This window comes from Delphinapterus leucas, chromosome 2 (assembly GCF_059928025.1).
Source record: "Delphinapterus leucas isolate spDelLeu-1000000601 "Yukka" chromosome 2, BTC_Dleu_Yukka2, whole genome shotgun sequence".
NCBI lineage: Eukaryota > Metazoa > Chordata > Mammalia > Artiodactyla > Monodontidae > Delphinapterus > Delphinapterus leucas.
The window spans coordinates 115,263,406-115,288,322 of NC_143130.1; the positions used below are offsets into that span (position 1 = coordinate 115,263,406).

At 43.6% G+C, this 24,917-nt stretch overlaps 1 protein-coding gene across 1 annotated transcript in view; it reads left to right on the plus strand.

The window, feature by feature from the left end:
* Window positions 1-24,917, plus strand: part of NUBPL (NUBP iron-sulfur cluster assembly factor, mitochondrial) — a 329,067-nt gene that overhangs the window by 299,530 nt on the left and 4,620 nt on the right. Inside the window, exon 13 of the mRNA XM_089907582.1 lies at window positions 8,573-8,580. Coding sequence (XP_089763708.1) covers window positions 8,573-8,580 — 8 coding nt within the window. The remainder of the gene's footprint in view (window positions 1-8,572; window positions 8,581-24,917) is intronic.

Sequence of the window (24,917 nt, forward strand, 5' to 3'; positions counted from 1 at the left end):
AAAATTTTGACACAGAAACTTAGAAACGTTGAAAGAATTTGTTTGCTCACTTGACTGGACCAAATACCTATCATTTCTAGGAATGTTTTATAAGATGGAAAAGTACTAGATGTAGCTTGATAATTCTGTTTTATTAATATTATTCTAATTAATTCTTGAATCCCTGGCTAATGTCCTCAGGGAAGAATAGTTGTTAGCACAATTAATTAATTGCACTTCTTTTTACCTTTCTATTTCCAGAGGTGGTTGTTTAAGTACAGGCTTATGGCATAATATTTTTCTTTAATAAGGAGAAATGTTTGATTTCATAAATCTCATAAGGAAAGACTCAAAAAATAAGCTTTGAAGAACATATCTTCATATCAAGACAGGATATCCTCCTTGATCAGTTACTCTTGTGAACAGAAGACTAAGCAGAAGTAAAAATTTGTGAATTATATTATAGATATCAGCTGACACTGATATTAGTACTAAACAAGGGCTGGCTTATAGCACAGTACAATTTGTGATAATCACCGTATTTTCTTCTGTAGCTTAATTGATCCTATATCCTTTAGCCTCTTGTACATATATGCACATGCTCCATGCCTGCTTTCTAATTCTGTTGGCACCATGCTACCTCCAGTTGATAATGGGGCAAAGGAGAAATACCCGTATTTGAAGTGCTAGCTGCTGACATGCATATTCTCTCACATCAAACCATTGTCCTGTAGCTAAAGATCCTCTTTGAAATTCTGGCAAACTCATAAGGTATCTTATTTTCTTAAATCTGATGCTACATTAGCAAGATAGTTTAGGTATTCATCATTTTCAACATGGTGAATAAGAAAGGAATTTATATAATTGTCCATGGCTGAAGCTAACAGGATTAAAAACCCAGATAGTTAAGTGTTACAAGCATATGGCCTGTTTTCACGACTAATCACTTGAGATATGTAAATGGTGTCACTGTAGAAGCAATAGAAGGAAATATAAAAATATGTGATAGTAATTTTGATTCAGAGACGGAATAACCAATTATATTACACAGGATCAGCTCTAAAAGGATCAAGAAACTCCTTGTGTATGGCTAAGGATCAAACAGTGCTTTATTTTATGGACTCAAACAAATAAGTTCAGAAACCAAAGTCCAGGATTAAAAGGACTGTCATAAGAGATGCAAAATGCTTAGCACAGACACAATCTTTGAAGCAAATGTCACAGTTCTAAAAATCGCCTGATAGCGCTGGGCAGCCTTTGAAATTTGGTTCATATGTCGAGCTTGTCAATACATTACCCATTCTGCCAGAGGCTTAAAGTTGGTTCTTTTCTTGGTTCACTTGGGGTGGGGGGAGGGAATGCAAAATTTGTTGCTCATTCATTATACATACAAGGCAACATCTGTCCCCTGCTCATTTTTTGTCTGCATTTCTGCCTTCAGAGTATGTTAAATAACCATAGAGATGAACTTTGTGGTTGAAACTTGCTAACCCAAAGGTGAAAATAGATAGATAGGCCCATTACCCAGGCTGATGTTCAGCTGGGATGCACCAGCTGTTAAAACGCTAAACCCTTCCGTGTTGGTTGGTCAATAGCTACAATCCTGACAGCACCCCTGCAAGTGCTTTCTGCCCTGGCTGCCCCAGCCCCTCCCCTGGGATGCTCTAGGCCTTTTCATAATCCAGCAACTAAAAGGATAATGCCTGGTTCAGCAAGGCCTCCAGGACCTTGCTGGAGCACCACGTTAAAAGTTTTGAGTAGCATCTCTGCATAGTAAGTCTTTGGAAAGCAGATTTTCAATATGAGACTGCAATGTTTCTCCTCCCCCCCCCCATATTGATCAATATAACATTATCCAGTGAGGGTCCATTGTCCAGTTAGCAAGAAAGAGATGGCACACCAAATTAAAATAATCTGTTGAGAGTCTATTTATAAGGGAGCTATTTACAGAGATGTGGGTGTGTGTTGGGGCAGGGTGCAGAGGTCGTGTGGTAACCCAGGACTAGAAGCAGCAAAACTGCCCTCACCCTGGGCCCTAATGGGTGGAGGAGGGGTGGCCATAATACAGATAAGAGAAAGGTGCCTTGAAAGAAGTGACCTTAGGTCAGGGACACAGTCAACCTGAAGGGGTCCTGAAGACAGATTCTGATTTGCCAGGGACAGCTTGAACAGGGGCCCATCTCCTGTGAGTTCCCCATTGGCAGAAGCCAACCAGAAGCTGGGAAGCACAAGAGCCCATTGACACGGTCTATAGGTTATGCCTCTGGGGCAACAGTCAGACTGGAGAGGGTGGTGAGTGGATCTGGAGGAAAGACAACCCAGCCCACTGTCAATCACTGTCCTTCTGCGGAATTTCTCAAAATAGTTCTCATCCCGCAGCAAGTGCTCTTTACAAGGAGAAAGATTTAGCTTGTTTCTTTAAATTTATTACATTCGATCAGGAAATGTATCTCTTTTTGTTGTTAACTGACATCATGTTCCATGTTAATGCTTAGTGCCACATCAAAGCCACAACTCTCAGGTGGATTTTTCACAATAGATCAGGTTTACACAAAATTTCAATATTAGAATGATAAAAAGCAAATAGTTGTGTAATTGTTCAGCAGAGATTCTTGAAAATAAAGTGACAGAAACGCTAACAGGTGTAATTGCTCCCGACGTAGGGCAGGTAATTGTTTATTCTCAGTAAGATTCAGCTGAATCCTTGTGATGTCTTCAAGTGTGCAAACACAACTCTCTTAGCAACTCTGTGGGTGAAAACATACTATCTTTCTTAGAGAGGTCACAGTTATCTCTGAGCAAACTGACTCATGTTCTTTCCCCATGTAAGAACAGATCCATATTATCTACATATTAAAAGATCAAAAGATAGATTATAGGACAAAGAGAAACTGTAATTTTTTTTTGCCTTTGTTCCTTTCCAGTTTCACCTCCAGAATGTTGAGTACACAGTGGTCTTGGTAGGAGTTGGATTTGCACTGCCTGCTATATGCTTCCAGGGTACCACTGTTGTTGCCACATCTACCCGCTTGGTACTTTCAGACTTGAGGGAGCATTAAGGTGGTGGAGCCCATGCATGATTAGCCAGCGGTGGGAGAAATGACTGCCAAGGTGTGAGACAGCAAAAATCCTACTGCCCTGAGGACATAGTCAACTAGGAAGTGTTACCACTGCCTAATCCATGTGGGACCCCTGGCCACACTGGGTTGCCTGGACCAGCTACTCCCAGGAGTAACATCCTTATCCCCACAGTTGGTGACACAGAACAGCTGAGTTCTAGATTCCCTTAGGCAAATTGCTTACCCTCTTGCACGATCGTATATGACTTCAGAGGACTTTTGTGAGGACCATTCAGCATGGTGGTGGCCTGCCCTGGCCAGAGGAGCCACTGTTCTTTTAGCCAACAACCTGAATGGCCATTTCTACCCCTCTGTCAACTGTAGCTTCTGCGCTCATGATGATGTCGGCCCGCCTTGGCACTGAATTAAGGAAATTATAATGTCCTCACCTCCTAAGGATATAATCCAATACAACAATATATGAACAGCTTTGTATCTGGAGACGTATTCTATCCAAAGAGGAGTGGAAAGAAAGTGAGTTTTAAAGTTCTCTGAACATTGGAGGTTTTTTGTTTTTGTTTTAAATGATATGATCAAGTAGGCAGCAAGAAACTTGGATAGTGGAAAAAAAAAGATAAGTCCAAGTTCATTTATTAAGTGCCTACTGAATGCCCAGCACTGTTCCAGGTGCTGAAACAGTGATAGACTATGTCTACCTTGGCCTCAAGAAGCACATGGTCTGATAGGAGAGTACATTTTGACTTAGGAACACTAGGGGTAGAGAGTACAGAGGGTTTAGCTGCTAGAGGGAGAGTGGAAACAGGGAAGGTGTCTTAGAAGAGGTGACATCTGAGCTGGACTTTGAAGGATAAATTCTAAGCAGAGGAAACAACCTAGGCAAAGGCATGGGGTGTGATCAACAGCATGGTAGGTTTGGAGAAGGCATAGTGGGAGGGTCTGGATGGCTGGAAGGCCAGGTGCCATGAGCCTGGACTTTATCCAGTACACAATGGGGAGCCATTGTAGGACCTTAAACCAGGCAGGGATATGGTCAGATTGTCATTTTGTAACCATCAGCCTTGTGTGGGTGTGAGGGATGAACTAAATATTTCTGTTCCAGACATCTGTATTGGACCTTAGCATATATTAAATGGCTTTCTAATTTGCTTTAATTTAAATTAACAATGAAATTAATTGTGTATCAGTCAGGGTCCAGTCAGGAGACAGAAACCACATCTGTTATTTTAAGAGAGAGAATTTTAATATACAGGATTATTAACTAAGTGTTGCAGGACTGAGAAGACCAAGACTACATTAGGGTATCTTGGGGGTGGTCACTGAAGGAAGTAGCTACCAGCCCAAAGTTTAGAGGAACAAGGGAAGAGGTCAGAATTATTAAAACCTAAAAGCTTTCGATGGTGGTGGTCATGCATTATGAGGCTAGTTCTGTGAGTACTGGAAAAACTGCAAGCTAGAATCAACTCCTGCTACTGGAATGAACTGTCACCACCAGGGTGAAGAAGTGAGGCTGGGGAGGCACTGAGAAGTGGGAGGCAAGCAGAAAGCAAACAGGAAAAAGCAGCCTCCTCCCTTCTGCAGCCTTGCCGTCTCCATCTAGCGCACTCCCCGTGTGTCCCCTGCCACCTGCAGAGCCTAATAGGGAGCAACAGGCCAGAGGGTCCCATCCCAGAACCACGAGGCAGAGCACCAAAGGTTGAGTTTATAGCACAGTGGCCATTCCCAGAGTAAACCCCAGTGGACGCCAAGAAAGAGGGCAGACATCCTAGAAGCTAAAGATTTCCTAAAACATTTGCAGGTCATCAGTCACCTTTCAGGCTTATTTTCATCGTTACCAGTGAGTTCTGTTTGCTGTCTTTGTGACCTAATTCACGTTTTCTTTACTGTCTTAGGATTTTACTTTTCATCGGACATCCCCCACCCTGATTCTATTATCCTATAGACCGTGGAACTTTAGGGAGAAGGTGTGAGTGGGCCCAGGCCCCTCAGAAGGTGGGCAGTGCAGTCCTGGGCCTACAGCCTCGTGCCCATCTTCTCAGTCATCTTGCATCATCTGAAGCATTTATGTCATTGATAAAAAAAATCATGCTTCCTTTGGTCCCTTCACTAATGTCCCTGAAAGTGCTTTGATCAGGGCCCTGATCTTTGTAGGCATTTATACTCGTTTATAGAATTGGAATCAGGAGTCCTGATCACGTGAATTGTAAGCATTTGATTTTGTACTGCTGGTATTTTTCTCCAATGGATTTCTACGTGTAAGCCTTGCCTTACCCACTAGATGACAGTATTCTCGAGGGCAGATCTGTGTGTTAGGTGCGCCTGGATTTGGAGTCCACAGAATTAAGTGCACATCCCAGGTCTGACACTTATTAAGTAATTTAAGCAAGTTATTTAATCTCTCTCAACCTTCATTGCCTCTTCTGCAAAATAGGGGATAGTATCTATTCTTACTGGGTTGTAATGGTGAAATGAAGTGGTATCATAACACAGAATCTGGTATTTAATAGATGTTTAATAACACTTCCTTTCGCCTCCCTTTATCTTATATAACTATTTTAACATATCTCATTATGCTAGGAATGCAGTAACACTGGTGACCTGACTTAACCGAAATAGAGAAGTTGTGGAATCCTTTTAGGAGAGAATCTGAAATATCTTTATACAATTTCCCTCCTTTCCAGGCATCTAGAACATTGGGTATCCCAATAACAATTAAAAATATTTATAATGGCTGGAAGTTATTTCTAGAGAGGAAGGTCGTCTTCAGTGTGTATGGATGTGAGCGGCCGGATACAGTGTCAGAACAATAGCTATTCATTGTGTCGGTTTCAAAGCTGGCACCGGCAAGCTAGTATTCTAGTGTTATTCCCACACAAATAAATCTCAAGCAAAATGTCCATGACCCAATGGATTGGTGTAAACAGCTCATTGCAAGAGCTTTTTACGTCTATCCCCATGTCACTCATTTAAACATTCAGTGCTTCTCAGAGAGTCTTGTAAGCACAGCTTACAAATTAATGATTTTTTTTGTTTAAACGAATGTTCATCAACCCCTACCCTCAGGATTGTGTTTTGTTCCTGAGTACACATGGTAAACAGCTTGGTTCCTTCCACCAGAGCTGTCGATGGGAGATTCAGCCATCAGATAACCCAGGCTGAAGGAAAAGTCCTTTAAAGGTGCCGAAGCGATAACAGGCTGACCGAGGCCTGCAGGCGGCCAGAGGTCCTGACTCCTGGGCCAAAGAATAATGACAGGCTTTTTATTTTTAAGTAGTGGTTAGTATTTGATAGCACTTAATATTTGCAGTGACCTTTACAGCTATTGTTATTAGTTATTCCTCCCATCGGCTCTGAACTAAATGGCAAAATTATTTTTACTCAGGTCCACCAACCCCCCCTCTCCTTCCACTCCAGTCACAAGACCTATGTGGTTCTCAGCACGTTGTGCAGACCTTCGTTTAGGTGTCAGATCCATTTCCTCATGAACAACGATCTCAGTGATAAAGAACATTTTGAAACAACCTAAAATGCAGTGCATTTTAATATACTCGTGTAAGTCGGATCATGTCACTTCTCTGCTTTCAACCCCACAGCGGTTCCTCAGCTCACTTGGTATCAAAGCTGACATCTTGACAATGGCCTGGAAGACCTGCCACCCCTCCGCCACTGATTGGGCCTCACCTCTTCCCCTCACCCTCTCCCTAACCTGCTCCAGTCATGGGGGTCTCTTTGCAGTTCCTCCAACCAGGCAGGCTCTTGTCCTGGGCTTTTGCATTGGTTGTATCCTCTGCCTCAAATGTTTCTCCTTCAGATACCTACATGGCTGACTCTCTCACCTCCTTCAAGTCTCTGCTTAGATGTCAAAGAGGTCTCCCCTGCCAGCCTAATTTAAAACTGCAACTATGATCAAGTACTTAAAGCCTTTTAATATACTATATAATTTACTCAGCTATAATGTTTACTGTTTATTTTCTCTCCCCCCATAAGACTGTAAAATCCACACAGGCAGGGATCTTTGTCTATTTAGTTCACTGCTATGTACCAAGCACCTAGAACAATGCACATAGAAGGCATGTAATCAATATTTGGTGAATGAACAAATACTACTCCTCTGAGGCCATTGTAATGCAATTTGACCTACAGACTTAGAATGCGTCTCAACATGTGGCTTATCTTTATATTCCTTAGCAATAGTTCCTATGCTTATTTTCCACTCATAACAAACAATTCATTTTGATGGCAATTCTGTAGAGATAAATGAAACACACAGATTCTTAAGGTTGCAAGGAGGTGTAAAATCTCAGTGTTGCAACAAGGAAAAGAGTTTATGGGCATTCTAGCCCAAACACTCAACTATTCTAATCCCATCAGCTCCTGTGCCATGCTGTATTACACTCTCTTTCCATCTTTATAAGGGGATAGAAGGATATAGGGGTTAAAAGGATAGGCTCTGCGATTGGGAAGCCCTATCGTCTAATTCTTGTTCCATCAACGTCTACTGCGTGAACAAGTTATTTTAGTCTCCCCCCCCTCAGTCTCCTCATCTGTAAAATGGTGATAAAAAGTAGTCTCCATCTCATGGAGTTTTGTGAGGATTAATGAGCTAAGGCATAGAAAGATATTGGCTTATAATAAGAGTTAAATAAATATTAGCTATTATTATTAATTCTGATTCTTTTTTTTAAGATTTATTTTATTATGTATTTACTTATCTAATTTATTTTTGACTGCGTCGGGTCTTAGTTGCGGCACGCGGGATCTTCGTTGAGGCCTGAGGGATCTTTCGTTGCAGTGCGCGGACTCTTCCTTGCAGCACGCGGGCTTCTTTCTAGTTGTGGCTTACAGGCTCCAGGGTGTGTGGGCTCTGTAGTTGTGGTGTGCAAGTTCCAGAGCAGTGGGCTCTGTAGTTTGCAGCACGCGGGCTCCTAGTTGAGGCACGCGAGCTCGGTAGTTCTGGTTTGCGGGCTTAGTTGCCCTGGGATCTTAGTTCCCTGACCAGGGATCGAACCTGCGTCCCCTGCATTGTAAGGTGGATTCTTTACCACTGGACCACCAGGGAGATCCCAATTCTGATTTTTAGAAAGTTCTTAATGTTGAGCTTAATCAAGTCTTATTGAATAAATACAACTGATTTAACCTATTTTACCAGCTTAGCATGGGGATTAAATATAATAGATATATCTTTTCCCCCTGTTAGTTGCCAGAATATCTTCCTGCTCACACCAGTAGGAAGTCCAAAATCTCTCTCTTAACCCCTGCACTTCCTACCTCTTCTAAACATATAAGAACACCAAGAACACCCTTCATTCATTCCACAAGGGTCAGTCCCGGTTCCAAATGCAGGCAGAGAAAAACCTGGGGAGTCTGCATGGTCTGTTGGTGTTGCTGCCTCTCACCAGGCGGTGACAATGAACTCTAGCTATGCACGGTCCAGCACCACTGCCCACTGCTGCGGGCATTCTCTTCTCACCCTAGAACCTTTGTGTGGTATGTGTGCTTGGGCTCCAAGGTGGCAGGTCTTTTAGTTCATAGTCTCAGTCACTGTTCTCAAGTCGCTCCCACATCAGAAGGGTGTCTAGTTGCAGCCACGGGCTGTGTTGGAACAAGCCCCCCACACCCCTGCAGGAGTTACCCTGCAGCCCTGCTGGTAACCCAAGACCATCAGACTAGACTGCTCCTTTTCTCATGGTGCGTTTCCCTTTGAGATCTTTGGTTCCTTTCCTCTCAAAGGGTTTCTTACAGGGTCTATCCTAACCCATGAGGGAGATCCTAATAACATCTCCTCCCGGGAGGCTCCTGACCTTTGTGCAGTTGCTCCACCTCTCAGAGATCAGCTCTGCATAACAAGGGGTGTTGCTCGAAGGGGCAGGCTTTGTCAGGCCACAGGTAGCTTTACTAGACTCTCCCTCCAGGCCAATGGGGCACTGGCATCTTACAGCATTGAAAATAAGAGTGACCACTTAATGACTCTGCCTGAACCAGGAAAATCTGTATTTACTTTAGCAGAAAGTAACTGACATTACCTAGCTAACTAATTTCAGGCTGCGCCTTACCAAACGCCCTGTTACACTTATGTTCACTGGGTCTGGTTCTACTTCTTTAAGTCAGTACAAGCCTCCCCCTCCGTCCCTTTGACAGACTTCACCCCCTAGAAAGTAACTAGGATTCTTTTCTTCTCCACTGGTTCCCCAACTTACGGGGTGATTTTAGGCATGTTTTCTTAACAATAATAGCTGATCTTTATTGAGCTTACTATATGCCAAGCACTGTGCTAAGTACTCTGATGTATTAACTAATTTAGTCTTTGAACAATCCCTTGAGGTAGGTATCATACCCCTCTTCTGTAGATGAGGAAATTGAGGCTTAGGGAGACTGAGTAGCATGCCCAAGGTCACACAGCTGCTAGAATTTGAACCCAGGCTGTCTGGCTCCAGAGTCCACATTGATGCAGTGCTGCTTCCCTAATTCAACTTCACAGAACTATGGTTCTACAAAACAGAGATAATGCTCATCTCGGAATATCATGGTAAGGATCAGATGTCATAAAGTATGAAAAAGGGATTAGTGCAGTGGTTCCGTTAGTGCTCAAAAGATGTTCATTTGCCACCTTTTCCCTCCAGTCAAACTGAGCATCTCATATCTTAACTACTTCACATTTTTAAAGTGCCTGACACAGAATGGGTGCTCAGTGGGTGGTAACCCCTCCTGCCATTACAGTCTGTGGTTTGAAGCCCCCTCCCTATCCTGAGTGCTCTCCTCTAGCTCATTTAGATCTTAGACTGTGGCACCCAGAACTACACATGATACACCAGGTGGGCTTGGATAAAGCAGAGTGCAAGGGACAGTCTGCTCCCACGGAGAGCGAGGTCCCTATCAGGCGGTCCCTAAATTATGTCGTATTACCTGCAGTTATTACTTTTTTTAGTTCATCATTTACACTGTCAACAAGTATTGAAATTGCTGTCAGTCAGATCCTGGACATCTCTTTACTTAGGCTGTAACTGATCCACACCTCACTTGGCCTGTCCCTGGGTAATTGATTTTTTCTTTTCCAAAAATGTCCTCTTTTTCTTTCTGATTTCTTAAACACTACATGTTTGTTGGAAAAATGCAGAAAATCACAAAGAAGAAAATTAAAGTCACCATGAATAGCATGATCCAGAGATAACCACTATTCATTCTTGCATATATATCTTCCCAGCATATGTGTATGTGTGTATTTCTTTTTTACAAAATTAGGGTCATACTATTCAAAATATATTTTCAGTCTGCCACTTCTCACTATTTCCTCCCAACCTAAGCCACCATCGTCTTTTTCTTAAAATACCGCAAACCTGGGGGCTTCCCTGGTGACGCAGTGGTTAAGAATCCACCTGCCAATGCAGGGGACACAGGTTCGATCCCTGGTCCGGGAAGATCCCACATGACATGGAGCATCTAAGCCCGTGCGCCACAGCTACTGAGCCTGCGCTCTAGAGCCCGCAAGCCACAACTGCTGAGCCCGCGTGCTACAACTACTGAAGCCCGCGCGCTCCTAGAGCCTGTGCTCTGCAACAAGAGAAGCCATGGCAATGAGAAGCCTGCGCACTGCAACTTAGAGCAGCCCTGCTCGCCGCAACTAGAGAAAGCCCACGCACAACAAAGACCCAACGCAGTCAAAAATAAAAAATTAAATTACAAAATTACCACTAGGGGCTTCCCTGGTGGCGTAGTGGTTGAGAGTCCGCCTGCCGATGCAGGAGACACGGATTCGTGACCCGGTCCGGGACGATCCCACATGCCGCGGAGCGGCTGGGCCCGTGAAGCCATGGCCGCTGAGCCTGCGCGTCCGGAGCCTGTGCTCCGCAACGGGAGAGGCCACAACAGTGAGAGGCCCGCGTACCGCAAAACAAAAACAAAAACAAAACAAAAACAAAAAAATTACCACTAAACTATTAAATTATTATTGCCCAAAATAGGTTTCCCTACTTCCTTTCTTACCCCCTACAGTCTGTTCTCCAAAAAGTAGCCAATGTGACCCCTTAAAATCTTAACTCTCTCCTGCTCACAATCTCCAGTGGCTTCCCATGTCACATAAAATAAAACCCCAGAGCTTCCTTTGGCTGGAAGGACCCTGCATGGCGAGGCCTCTCCAACCCCATTTCCTTCTCCTCTCTGCATTGCACACTGTGCTCCAGCCTCATGTGCTCCCTTCCTGCTTTAGGGCCTTTGCTCTTCCCAGGGCTGCATGGCTCCAGCCTCTCATTTCAGTCCCTGATTAGTACCATCCTTCAGAGACCACCTTCCCCAAAGAGTACCTTGGCCTCCATCACCTCCTTTCCCTAACCCTGATTCATTTTCTTCATTGCCTTAATTATTCTTCTGTAACATGATGTTCATGGCCATCATATTCCATCATACATATGTACTATCAATTCCCTATTGTTAGACTTTTAGGCTGTTTTCCTTATTTGGCATTAGCATTTATTATTGATATTTTCTCTTTATAGCTTTCATTTTATAAGATTCCACCATTTCAGCCAGACAAGATAGTTGGGCTCTTGATAACTTCTCCGATCAGGTACTGTTCTAAATGCTTTAATACATACTAATTTAATCTACCTCATCTAGTGAGGTTGATAGTTCTTCCCCTCACTTTCCAGAGGGGGGAATTGAGTCAGAGAGTATAAGTAACTCTGTTAACATCACACAGCTAACAAGGGGTGGAACTAGGATCCAAACACAGGCTCTTTGCTCCCTCAGCTGCCCTCTCAACCCCTCTTCCACCCCACCACTGCCTCCTGGTCTTTCTCCCAGCAGATGTCAGCAAACTTCCTTTGTTCTGCAAGCCAAGACCCCTGTCTGTATAGAGAGGCACTGAAGACCAAGTTCTGTGACATTAAAATCCCTCTACGGACAGATGCTAACCTGTTCTCCAGTCCTCTTTGAGGATTATAGTTGAGCCACTCTGAGTTCTTAATTGTACTGTCACAGAGTCTGTACTTTTCTACCTGGTTCACAAAGAGATTGTGAAGGCTTGTTTGTTACCATTTCCTAAGTGGATAATGTCTGTGGCACAGAGTTACCATTTGAGGAACCCTGTGAGAGGGATGAGGTTGGTGCGACCAGCATTCATCTTCCTGGGTCAACACAAGGCATCGAATCTGTGCTAGAATTTTGCTAACAGTCTCTCATACTTATATTGAAACATTTGCCCCTCTGCAAGTTTCTGGAAGTTCTTCCATGCTTCATAAACTCTTACATATTATCATAGTGCCATTTTTCAGATATTATAATCATGAACTCGTGTTCTTTGAGCACCCTGGGGCTGTATATCTTGCCATTCCTGTTGCAGTGCATATTTGGGAGCACTTAGAGATGCTGCCGAGTCAGAATTCATCGGAGCCTGCAGACTTAAATACGGTGGCAGGTACCCTCCTCCTATCTCCTCACTATCTCAGACTTTAATTTCCCCTTGGCCATGTTTGTGTTCTCCATTCTGGCTCACAGATCATTCTTCTTGATAGAGAAGATGGAAACAAACTAGGAATTGAGTAACTCTGTATTCACTACATTATGTCTAAGTTACTGGTGTCATCTGCCCCAAGCAGTAGGCGAGCCCTTCTATTGTTCTTTTTCTTGTTCTCAGCGTTGCTGTTCTGTGTGCATTAATCCCAAACCCAGCCTTCCACTTCCCTGACTTGATTCTTTCATTTTATGCCATTCCTTTGTGTCTGTTCTTGGCTGCAAATTCCTCCTTCCTGCCTTTGTAAGTGTCCTTGTAAATACGAACTGATTGGAGACATAGTGATTTCTTTGGATAACTCCCTCTCTTCTTCCTCTCCGGAATTAGGTATGAATAGATAATCAGAATTATATTATGTGGAGCCTTCAATCTTTTCAGAATCAAACTCTATATGATTAGAGTCTCTGACCATGGGATCAAAAAGCATCTAGCCAGGTGCCTTACACATAGGAGGCCTGCAAGAGTGGTAACAGCACAGTAATTGTCACCCTTTGAGTGCTTACCATGATTCAGGCACTGTGCTTTACATATCTTATCTCATTTAATTCCCAAATTGACATATGAGGTAGGTCTTGTTATTCACGATGATAGTGAGGAACCTGAGCTACGGGGAGGTGACATTTGCACAGCTGTGAGGGCAGAGCCGTGAGCCTGACTCAGGTATGTACAGACTCCTGAGTGTGTACTTTAACCTCCACATTATGCTGCCCTCTGGGTTTGTTCAGTCCATGGAACCACACCTTCTTTTCGCCCAACTTGTGGAGTTCTGCTTTCCTACACTCACAGGAACACTAGCTGCACATATTCCCTTCTTCGGCTCTTACAATCATGTGGTGGCAAGGCCCCTTTCTCTCCAAGTGCCAGTCAGCTCCATTCTGTCATCCATCTACTTCTCCCTCGTTGGCCAAAAATAGGTCCAAGCAACAGCTCTCGTCACCGTATCTTTGTCTTTCTATGATGTGAGCTTGTCAGCAGAGCAAGGCTTGAGTGAATTAAATGCTCTGCTTCTGGCAGAGTGGGGCTCCTAACAGACTTCTGGATGGCTCTTCCATCATCCCTCAGCCTGGAGAGAACAGGCCCTGATGAGGGAGTGACAGGTCTGCCTGGCCAGGTGGGCCTGAGGGGAACTGACCCTGCATCTTGCTGCCTCCTCACTGAACTTTTCATGCTCTGGGAATAGTACATCGGTTTGAAGCGTTTTCTTCAACTATGATTTACATGCCACCTACTCTCAAAAAGAATGTGAAGTGGTTTACAATAAAACATGTCACAAGTAGAGTTAAAGCACATTTTTAAAAGTAGAGGCAGTCAGAGAGAGGTCAGAAATCACTCGGTTTGAATCCCTGACAAGAAGTTTTATGGCACATGAATATATTTGATTAATTCCCGATACAACTGTCTAGGTGTGTGGGGATGGGGAAGGAACTCTGCAGATGGGGAAAACCTAGAACCTCAAGGGCCTGTTCTATACACACAGTCAAAATCAAATGGCATCATGCCTAATGACGTCCATGGACATACTCGTTAATACCACCTCGTCTCAGGAAGCCTCCGGGGAAGGCAGCAGGGGGGCAATTGCATGGGTTAATCCTAAATTTAGAGTAGCTGATCTGCCCAAGGGTCATAGCCAAGATAATTCATCATTGTCATCGACCAAGGACCACAATAAATTTGTCTTTAAATTTTAATACCTAATTCATACATTACACGGGTACAGCTCACACTATCTGTTTATCTCTCTGTTATTATCTTCAAGCAGGGAATTGGTATGAAACATAAAGGAACCTTTTACAATTACCACACTTCTTCAAGGGAAGCTCATGCTATGGCTTATCTGCTGAACAAGGTTTCCGGTAGAGAATGGATGAGAGAGGAATGAATGAGTGAGTGCCCACATGGACCCACAACACCATGAATCAGCCTCATACTGGCTGTGCCACAAAGAGTTCATTCATTAAGGCTGGGCGTGTTGTCCCCTGGCAGCTCTTCCCATTGTGACAGAGGCTGGCACCAGGGGAGTTGTGAATCAGACTGGCGGGCAGCACCATGACTCAGGACATTGTGGGACAGGGCAAGGAGCTCAGGTACCTTGCTGACCCCCTCCAGACACACACCTTCAACCACCTTGATAGTTTGACTGTGATCGAGTTTATTCTGCAGCCAGATGGAAACACAGAGAAGGATCATTGGCAGTGGAGGGCGAGTTCATGAATTTCTGTGCCATCAGAGGTGTGACAGCACTCAAAGCTACCAGATGAACCTGAGACCCCTGGTGGGCCTTTTCCTTGTCCCCTACAATTCTATAGGGGCATTTCTATAGTTCACTGAATGGAATCAGTATGCTAAGACAACCTAGAAACTGAGTGCTGGCCAGGTTTGGTTGAAAACCAAAACAGGCTGAACAATGAAATTATCAGGCAACAGATCTAACTAAAACAATTATTTTAGTTCTTTCTGTTTCCCTAATGTGAAGATTCTAAGTATATAGTTATTTATGGGAGAGGTAGTGGTTATTTATTGTAAGCAAATACTGATATTCTCCTGGGTACAGGAAGTCATTACAAATGGGGATAATTAGACAGGGGAAATGACATTGATAAGTCTGGATGTGGCTATGTTTTGTCAGCTTGATGGAATTTGGTGAGTAATAATTTTTAAAAGTATCTTGTAAGGTTGGATGAAAATATATAATGTAAAAACCTTTGGAGTATTATAGCAAAACCAATCTCCACAAGTGATTATGTAAATTTACTTGATTTACCTAGTGTTCGTTGACTACCTAGTTGTCCATCCATCCATCCATCCATCTATTCATCCACCCGTCCTTCCACCATTCACTCATTCAACACTTATAATGGGCTGATTTGTGTCCCCCCAAAATTTATATGTTGAAGTCCTAACTTCCAATATCTCAGAATGTGACTGTATTTGGAGATATGGTCTTTAAAGAGCTAATTAATTTAAAATGAGATTATTAGTGTGGGCCCTAATCTAATATGACCTGTGTCCTTTTAAAAAGAGGAAATTTAGACAGAAATGTACAAAGGGAAGATCACGTGAGGACACAAGGAGAAGGTGGTCATCTGCAGGCAGAGGAGAGAGGCCTCAGAAGAAACCAACTGTGCTGACACCTTGATCTCAGATTTCTAACCTCCAGAATTGTGAGAAAATACATTTCTGTTGTTTAAATCACATATTTCTGTTGTTTAAGTACTACTTTGTGGCACTTGGTTATGGTAACCCTAGCAAACTACTACAAGCATCTGTAATATACCGGGGCCCTGTGCTAGACATGAATAAGATACCTTTTCTGCCTTCAAAGAGCTCCCAGCCTGCTGTGTGCAAAACACTGCTAACTGTTAGGGAAACTATAAGGCTACAGTGATGAATCAGATACTTAGTTTTGTGAGATGTTAACGTTCTATAAACCAAAGCTCTTGCTCCCATCGGTCTGACTATTGGAGCTACTAATTGGCATGTGCCTTCATTTTATTTTGAATTCTGACAAAAAATTTTCCAGGGTGAGGGGTCAGCTGGGAGTTAAGTGAAATTTATATCAGCCACAGGAACTAAATACCTGCAGAGGTATGGGAGGTTGTTTTGTTTTTTTTTTAAATTCACGTGGGATCATTTAGGTATAAAACAATCTTCAGACCATTTCTGCTGCTTTAAACATGTCAGAAAGCTCATTTTCACAGTAAAATCCTATCTTCCCGGCAGATTTGTTTACTCCCAGCTCCCAGGGCTTTAGCTGATCTCCAGAGTAAGCAGAGGCTACAGCAGTGAACCAGCTGGCACCCTGGTTCACTCAGATTCTGTTTGTGCAGTTACTGTTTACATGGAGCCTCTAACTTAGGGAACAAATCATGACTCAGACCAACGTGGCGGACACAGAGCAGGATTTGGAATGGAACACAGTCACACATTTTAACAAACAGCATGAACCAAACTGTAGAAACATGGAGTTTTTAGAGCTTTAAGGACTTTGGATGTTGTCCAGTCTAAAAAAGAAAATTCCTTGTTTTGTAGAATTGGAGTGAGAGACACAGGTGAAGTGTTAAGTGACTTACCTACAGTCAAAAGACTAGCTAGTATCAGCAGTCATGACAAAGTAGTATTTAATATGTTCTTGTAAGTATTTGTGTATGTGTGTGTGTGTGTGTGTGTATATATATATATATAATTCAAATTTTCTTGAATAAAAGTGCTTAGAAGAAAAAAAAAAAAGACTACCTAAGAGCAAAAATGGGATGAAAACCCTTGTCTCTTGCTCCAAGCCCAGCTGTCTTTTCTGCTACTGTAGGTTCAGGTTTGGGAAATTATGCTCCACAGCTAATCCCTTCACAGACACCGTGTCTGTGATTCAGGTGCACTGTTGCCGAATAGAGAGCGCTATCTAGTCCTTGGTTTTGGTCTGAGCAGCTGGGAGTCCTGTTGGTGTGGGAAACCGAGTCAGGCAAGTATAGCCCTCTTTTCTATTCAAAAATAGAGCTGTTTTTTTAACATAACAAATGTGAAAGAAATGGGAAGAAGAAACAAACGCTTATTAGGCACCAACTATGTGGCAGGCCCTATGCCAGCGCTTCACAGCATCCTTGAGGCAGGTATGGTTATCCCCATATTAAGAGCTCACGGTACCAATGGACAGTTCCAGGATTTGTTCTGTTCCACAGCCTGCGATTCTCCCGCTATTCTACACTGCCTTGCTCGGCATGATTAATAAATGTTATAAGGCTAAACTAAGTTATATTAAGATGTAAAGACACACAAACGGAGTAATATCTGTTAACCTTCAGCTTTTCTCAATCAGTCACTGTTACTGCAGCACTGGTTCAAACTCCAAGCTAAAATGGAAACACCATTGAAGCTCATTTTGAACTTCCCTTGGCCAGAAATTTGCCCAGAGTTATATAACTTTGGGGCAGCTTTGCATCAAGAGCCGTTGCTGGAAGCTTTCACTTAACGCTTATAAGGGAGGAGATTCACCATCTGCGTGGGGCCTCCTCTCTTGCTTAACAGGTCTGGCTGCTTTCTCAGCTGAGATGCAGATGCCTTCTATGAAGATCATTCTTTTAATCCAGAAAAGTCCTTGGGTACCATGTCCTGCTCTCATGGTCAGAAATCTGACTGCTTAGGTCTACTGTATATTATTTTTTCTTTCATAGACACATGGGAGAAAGGCAACAGGGATATATAGTGTGTGTCAGTCTGGCTCACTTAGATTCTGTTTATGTAGTGAATGCTGACATCCCAGGCACCATGTGTTCTCCCGGGCACCATATTAAGTCTTTTCTGTAGATGGTCTCCCTTAAGACTCAGAAAATGTTATGTTGCACTGACCTGTTTTGCAGAGGTGTAAACTCACTTAGGAAGATCAAACACCCAGCCAGGTTCACACTGCCATCAAGAAGCAGAGCTGAGCTTCGAAACCAGCCTGTCTGTGAAAAGCCCTGAACTTCCTTTTTTTTTTTTTCTTTAAACATCTTTATTGGAGTATAATTGCTTTACAGTGGTGTATTAGTTTCTGCTTTATAACAAAGTGAATCAGCTATACATATACATATATCCCCATATCTCCTCCCTCTTGCGTCTCCCTCCCACCCTCCCTATCCCACCCCTCTAGGTGGTCACAAAACACCAAGCTGATCTCCCTGTGCTATGCGGCTGCTTCCCTCTAGCTATCTCTTTTACATTTGATAGTATATATAAGTCCATGCCACTCTCTCACTTTGTCCCAGCTTACCCTTCCCCCTCCCCGTGTCCTCAAGTCCATTCTCTACATCTGCGACTTTATTCCTGTCCTGCCCCTAGGTTCTTCAGAACCTTTTTTTTTTTCCTTAGATTCCATATATATGTGTTAGCATATGGTATTTATTTTTCTCTTTCTGACTCACTTCACTCTGTATGGCAGTCTCTAGGTCCATCCACCTCACTGCAAATAACTCAATTTCGTTTCTTTTTATGGCTGAGTAATATTCCATTGTATATATGTGCCACATCTTCTTTATCCATTCATCTGTCGATGGACACTTAGATTGCTTCCATATCCTGGCTACTGTAAATAGAGCTGCAGTGAACATTGTGGTACATGACTCTTTTTGAATTATGGTTTTCTCAGGGTATATGCCCAGTAGTGGGATTGCTGGGCCATATGGTAGTTCTATTTTTAGTTTTTTAAGGAACCTTCATACTGTTTTCCATAGTGGCTGTATCAATTTACATTCCCACCAACAGTGCAAGAGGGTTCGGTTCCCTTTTCTTCACACCCTCTCCAGCATTTTTTGTTTGTAGATATTTTGATGATGGCCATTCTGACTTGTGTGAGGTGATATCTCATTGTAGTTTTGATTTGCATTTCTCTAATGATCAGTAATGTTGAGCATCCTTTCTTGTGTTTATTGGCAATCTATATATCTTTTTTGGAGAAATGTCTATTTAGGTCTTCTGCCTAGTTTTGGATTGGGTTGTTTGTTTTTTGATATTGAGCTGCATGAGCTGCTCGTAAATTTTGGAGATTACTCCTTTGTCAGTTGCCTCATTTGCAAATATTTTCTCCCATTCTGAGGGTTGTCTTTTCATCTTGTTTACAGTTTCCTTGGCTGTGCAAAAGCTTTTAAGTTTCATTAGGTCCCATTTGTTTATTTTTGTTTTTATTTCCATTTCTCTAGGAGGTGGGTCAAAAAGGATCTTGCTGTGATTTATGTCATAGAGTGTTCTGCCTATGTTCTCCTCTAAGAGTTTTATAGTATCTGGCCTTACCTTTAGGTCTTTAATCCATTTTGATTTTATTTTTGTGTATGGTGTTAGGGAGTGTTGTAATTTCATTCTTTTACATGTAGCTGTCTAGATTTCCCAGTACCACTTATTGAAGAGGCTGTCTTTTCTCCATTGTATATTCTTACGTCCTTTATCAAAGATAAGGTGACCATATGTGCATAGGTTTATCTCTGGGCTTTCTATCCTGTTCCATTGATCTATATTTCTGATTTTGTGCCAGTACCATACTGTCTTGATTACTGTAGCTTTGTAGTATAGTCTGAAGTCAGGGAGTCTGATTCCTCCAGCTCCATTTTTCCTTCTCAAGATTGCTTTGGCTATTCGGGGTCTTTTGTGTTTCCATACAAATTCTGAAATTTTTTGTTCTAGTTCTGTGAAAAATGCCATTGGTAGTTTGATAGGGATTGCATGGAATCTATAGATTGCTTTGGGTAGTATAATCATTATCACAATGTTGATTCTTCCAGTCCAAGAACATGGTATATCTGTCCATCTGTTTGTATCACCTTTAATTTCCTACATCAGTGTCCTATAGTTTGCTGCATACAGTCTTTTGTCTCCTTACATAGGTTTATTCCTAGGTATTTTATTCTTTTTGTTGCAGTGGTAAATGGGAGTGTTTCCTTAATTTCTCTTTCAGATTTTTCATCATTAGTATATAGGAATGCAAGAGATCTCTGTGCATTAATTTTGTATCCTGCTACTTTACCAAATTCATTGATTAGCTCTAGTAGTTTTCTGGTACCATCTTTAGGATTCCCTATGTATAGTATCATGTCATCTGGAAGCAGTGACAGCTTTACTTCTTCTTTTCTGATTTGGATTCCTTTTATTTCTTTTTCTTCTCTGATTGCTGTGGCTAAAACTTCCAAAACTATGTTGAATAATAGTGGTGAGAGTGGGCAACCTTGTCTTGTTCCTGATCTTAGTGGAAATGTTTTCAGTTTTTCACCATTGAGAACAATGTTGGCTGTGGGTTTGTCATATATGGCCTTTATTATGTTGAGGAAAGTTCCCTCTGTGCCTACTTTCTGGAGGGTTTTTATCATAAATCGGTGTTGAATTTTGTCGAAAGCTTTTTCTGCATCTATTGAGATGATCATATGGTTTTTCTCCTTCAATTTGTTGATATGGTTTATCACACTGATTGATTTGCATTTTTTGAAGAATTCTTGCAATCCTGCAAAGCCCTGAACTTTCAAACCACTGTGCATGCTGCCTCCTGACTCTCTGTTTCTTTGCACATTTCTCTAGCCAGGAGATTTTCTCCACCTGACCATTTATTTTCCATAATTCTTGCTCTTGGAACAGATAATTTTCAAGATCCCTTTGAGTATTGAAATTCCATGACTGATTAAAGTTATAATTTATGCAGCTTGATTCATTTGCACTAATGCCCGGGTTCATTTATTACATTAATTCCTCTACTGAAGGTTCCAACAGCTTTTCAGTTTACTTACAGATCTCCTGATGCTATAGAACTCATGCTGCTTTTCCCAGAATAACTTTTAAAACCTGAATTTTAAAAATGTAAGGTTTAAAAACATATCCAAAAGGATTTTATCATGCACGCAACATATCGATTTTCCATATGGACCAAAATAGTCATTTTAAGCCCCGTTCTCTTGGTTGTCTTTCCCTAGTCTCACAGATGCAGTGCTAATTGCTTGCAGCTTCGGGCTCTTTTTAACATGAGGTAACAATTTGAGCGTCTTGGGCTTGAGTGCTGCATTTGTTAGACATGCCAGGCCTGGAATTGGCCTTGGCTCGTCAGGCTGCTGAATCTGCACAGAGGTCAACTCCTCTGAACTTCAAGAAGCTTCCTGGAGAACCTCCTGTTGTGCTCCTCTCAGACATGGTATGAGAGCCAGTGGTGTCACTGGTTCTGCAGCTAGGGCATCTCTTATTCGGACCTGGCAGCTTTCAGTGATGGCCCTTTTAGACCAGCTCCAGCATCTAAGTCCTTCTAGTCAAGCTGTGCTTGTAGAGAATGTTTCTGGAAGGGGACGTTTATTCACAGACCTACTGGCTGGACTTGCTCCAGTGTCTGAGTGGCTCTTTGCAGCCAAAGGCATACCCCACTTGGGACACATTTAAAATTCATTCTGACTGGATTGAGAAAGCAAGGAAGACGAAAAAGAAAGGAAATGACAGGATTCTACAGTCACATCTGTAATTAGGGAGCATCAGGGCATAACTTGGGAGAATTTCTGCATCTTGTTTTGTTTGCATCTTATCTGTAGCTCTGGTCGTTGGAGTCAGACAAGCCTGGTTCCAACCAAGCTCTGCTACTGATGGCTGTGCAATAATGAAGACATCATTTGACCCCCAAGCCTCAGTTTCCTCATCTGTAAATTGGGATGATCGTACCTCCCCCGTGTGTATGTTGTGAGGACAACATGTAATGATGCTGCTAAAGCTCCCAGGCACCCTGTGCTCCACTGTGCAGCCAGTGCACAGGCAGCAACTACATGACGCTGTTTTTACTCCCCTCCTCCCCTCCCCTACACAGGACACATGCTAGAAAAATAAGGTTCATGCATACTAGCATTTTAGGAGCACTTACACAGGTGTGTGCCATGCGGTGCATGTGTGCTTGATGAGGTTTCCGTAAATCTAACTTTAAGATCATATTTTAGATATACTTAGGGAGTTACAGAAAGGTACCCCAGGGTAGGCTGCTTTAGAAAGACAATAATAACTTTATGAATTAATTTAGGCTTTTTACATATCGTATTTTCACCAAATTAGACAACCCCCTCCCCACCTCACAGCTCCCTAGAGGAACAAAAGCAATGAACAAACAGTGCATGCCTCCTGGGGATGCACAGTCCCTCCTTCTGGGGTTTTCTCCTAAAGGTCACCCCATTCAATGAAGCTGTCAGGGGCTTGCTACTCTTCCCTTTTGGTAAGGAGACGTAGACCCAGGTCCTAGGCTGGCTAAGACTTGAGCAAGAATGTTGAAGTTGGAGAGTCAAGACGAGTCTGTGTCGGAGGCTTAGCAGAGGGCAAGGAAGCTGCCTGAGGCCACCTGACTCAGGATGGTCCTCGCCTTGCCCCACAGATCATATTCCTAGTAAATCCGTGTGAAGATTAGAACTGTACCCGGCACAAAGTAAGTGATGCTTGTTAACCATCATTATTACTGCTACTATTATTATTATAGTGCTTGTTACGAGGCGTTCGGGGATTTTGCTTGGGTTGTCTTTTCGAAATTGTCTTCTGTCTTACAGAATCGAGGGGTGGATTTGGAACCAATAGTTTCACAGCATATGCAGGAGCAATTTGACAGCCTTGGGATTGATTCCACAAGTCATGTGAGACCCTCTGCGTCCTCCTTACTCTCCCTAAATAGCCAGGACTAGCTGAGCCCTGGCTGGGTTGTTCAGGTTTACCTGCACGATTGCCGTTTCCTGAGCTGGGTGGAAGTGATGGCGCACCTCACTGTGTATGCATCGGATGGGCTGATGGAAATGGGATGCAGCCAGACTGCTAAGACCACACTGTCCTGCATTTAGGCCTCAGAAATCTGATTCCAAGAATGTACATCTTGGTTGGCCTCGGATAGCTGGTTCCCCGCCGTCCCCACCGGTGGGCCGCCGCCCGCGTCCCCCGGGGCATGGCGCAGCACGCCCCGCCGCGCGCTGGGACCGGGGTCCGGTGCTGAGAGCCCTTCATCCTGGGATACGGGGTGCGGCCGGAAAGGCGGCCGCCCCCTCGCCCGTCCGCACGTTCGTGGAGAACCTGGTGCTAAACCATTTGTAGACGACCTGCTTCTGGGTCAGGGTTTCGTAAGTAGCAGAGCAGCTCCCTCACTGCGATCTATTGAAAGTCAGCCCTCGACAGAAGGGTTTGAAAAAAGAGGAAAAATTAAAAAAAAAAAGAAAAAACAAGAATGTACATCTTCCATTGCAATCTAGATGTCCAGAGGAAAGTTTTGGACAAAATAATCCAGACCCAAGTCTTGATAATTTAAAGCCTGGGTGATATGGGGCACAAAGAGCCCAGAGGAGCTGGCTGGGGAGATGTGGAAGATTCGAGGTGCCAGACGGTTGGCTTCTCTCCAAATGTTTACCACCCTGGTGCCATGGGGCTGTGGGTAGCCCATGTGCTCATTCTCTCCCCTTCTCTCCCCCTCCCTCCTTCTCTCCCCCTCTCTCCTTTTCTCTCCCCTCCTCCTCAGATTTTCCATAGGTTGGAGAAACTTAGGAACCTACTGACCCAGAGCGAGGGTGATGAGACAAATGAAACAGAGGAATCAGACTGACCCTTCCTTGGCTGAGGATACCATGAGGTTTAAGGGCTGGCCCTGGACTTTGAACCCCAGCCTCACCCACCTCTGCCTGGGTGTGCCTTTCTTCCCTGGAAGCCTTGGTCCTCTGGATAGAGAATAGCATGAGGCCTGGGGCCAAATCTCCAGGAAGCAGGAAGACTGTGGCTGCCACTGATTCAGACAGAACCCATGAGAACAAGGGCTGCTCTTTCCTCTTGGGCTCATGCCCCACCCCCACCCTGCCCTGTGGTACCCAGGCTGCCTGTACTGCTTGGATGCCACAGACTTGCCGGGGGCCTCCTAAGAGACCTCAGAGGCTTGCAGCTGGTGGGGCCGTTAGTCAGCGTGTCTCTGAGTTCACCTCCCAGAGGAGAAAGCATATGCTGCTGGGGCCAATGGTGCTCCTCACTGATGTGTCCGCTGCCTAGGCAGTAGTTATTCGGTCTGGCATTGCTTTCTCTTCTTCCTAAAGCATAATATCACATGGAGTCCTGAGCCCTGAGCCCAGTCTAGCCTCTGGGACAGAAGAATTTGTGCTTTTGTAAACCCACAATACTGCAGGTACTGCACAGGGAAGTGATTCTCCAATTCCTACCCTCCCCCAACAACTATGCATCAAACCAGAGGAATGACCTTACAGTGCAAGGAAGGTGTCTTGTGACTGTCATTGCTCCACTTCCTGGGGCCAGCGGCCTGTGGATGGATGGCACCAGAGGCCAAGAGGGTGGCGAGCTGCAGACGTGGGCACCAGTCATGTGGGGCAGGGGGGTGGGCACAGACTGGCACTGCTTGGGCACACCCTCAAAGCCCCGACTTCTCTCCTGTGTCCCCCGACCCACCCCAGCACGCTGCTACCGGGCTCCCAGATGCTGGCCAACCCCCATGGCTCAGTTGCCCCCAGCCACACTTAGGACCCCTTTCCAGGGGTCCTCTTGGACCTATTCCAGGGGCACATGGCAAAGGAAGGCCTTTCATCCAGGGATCTCACACTCACCAAAGGCTTCAAATTTGGATTTAAAAATTTTATCTTCAAAGATATGCTAATAGGACTAAAAGAAGGAAATGATCATCGGCTTTAAACTTCTGCCAAACTTTGGTACCATGCCCATGAATTTTAAAAATAAATTCTGCTATTATATTGTGAGTAGGATGATCACACTGCCTTGTGAGTGTGTTTTAAATTTTACACGTGTCACAAGCCTTCATTTATTAAATGTAAATTTCTAAAATATATCACAGTTGTTGAAACCCTATTTGGACATGTCTTTGTTTTCACATGCCTGGAGCCTCAGAGGATGAAAGCATC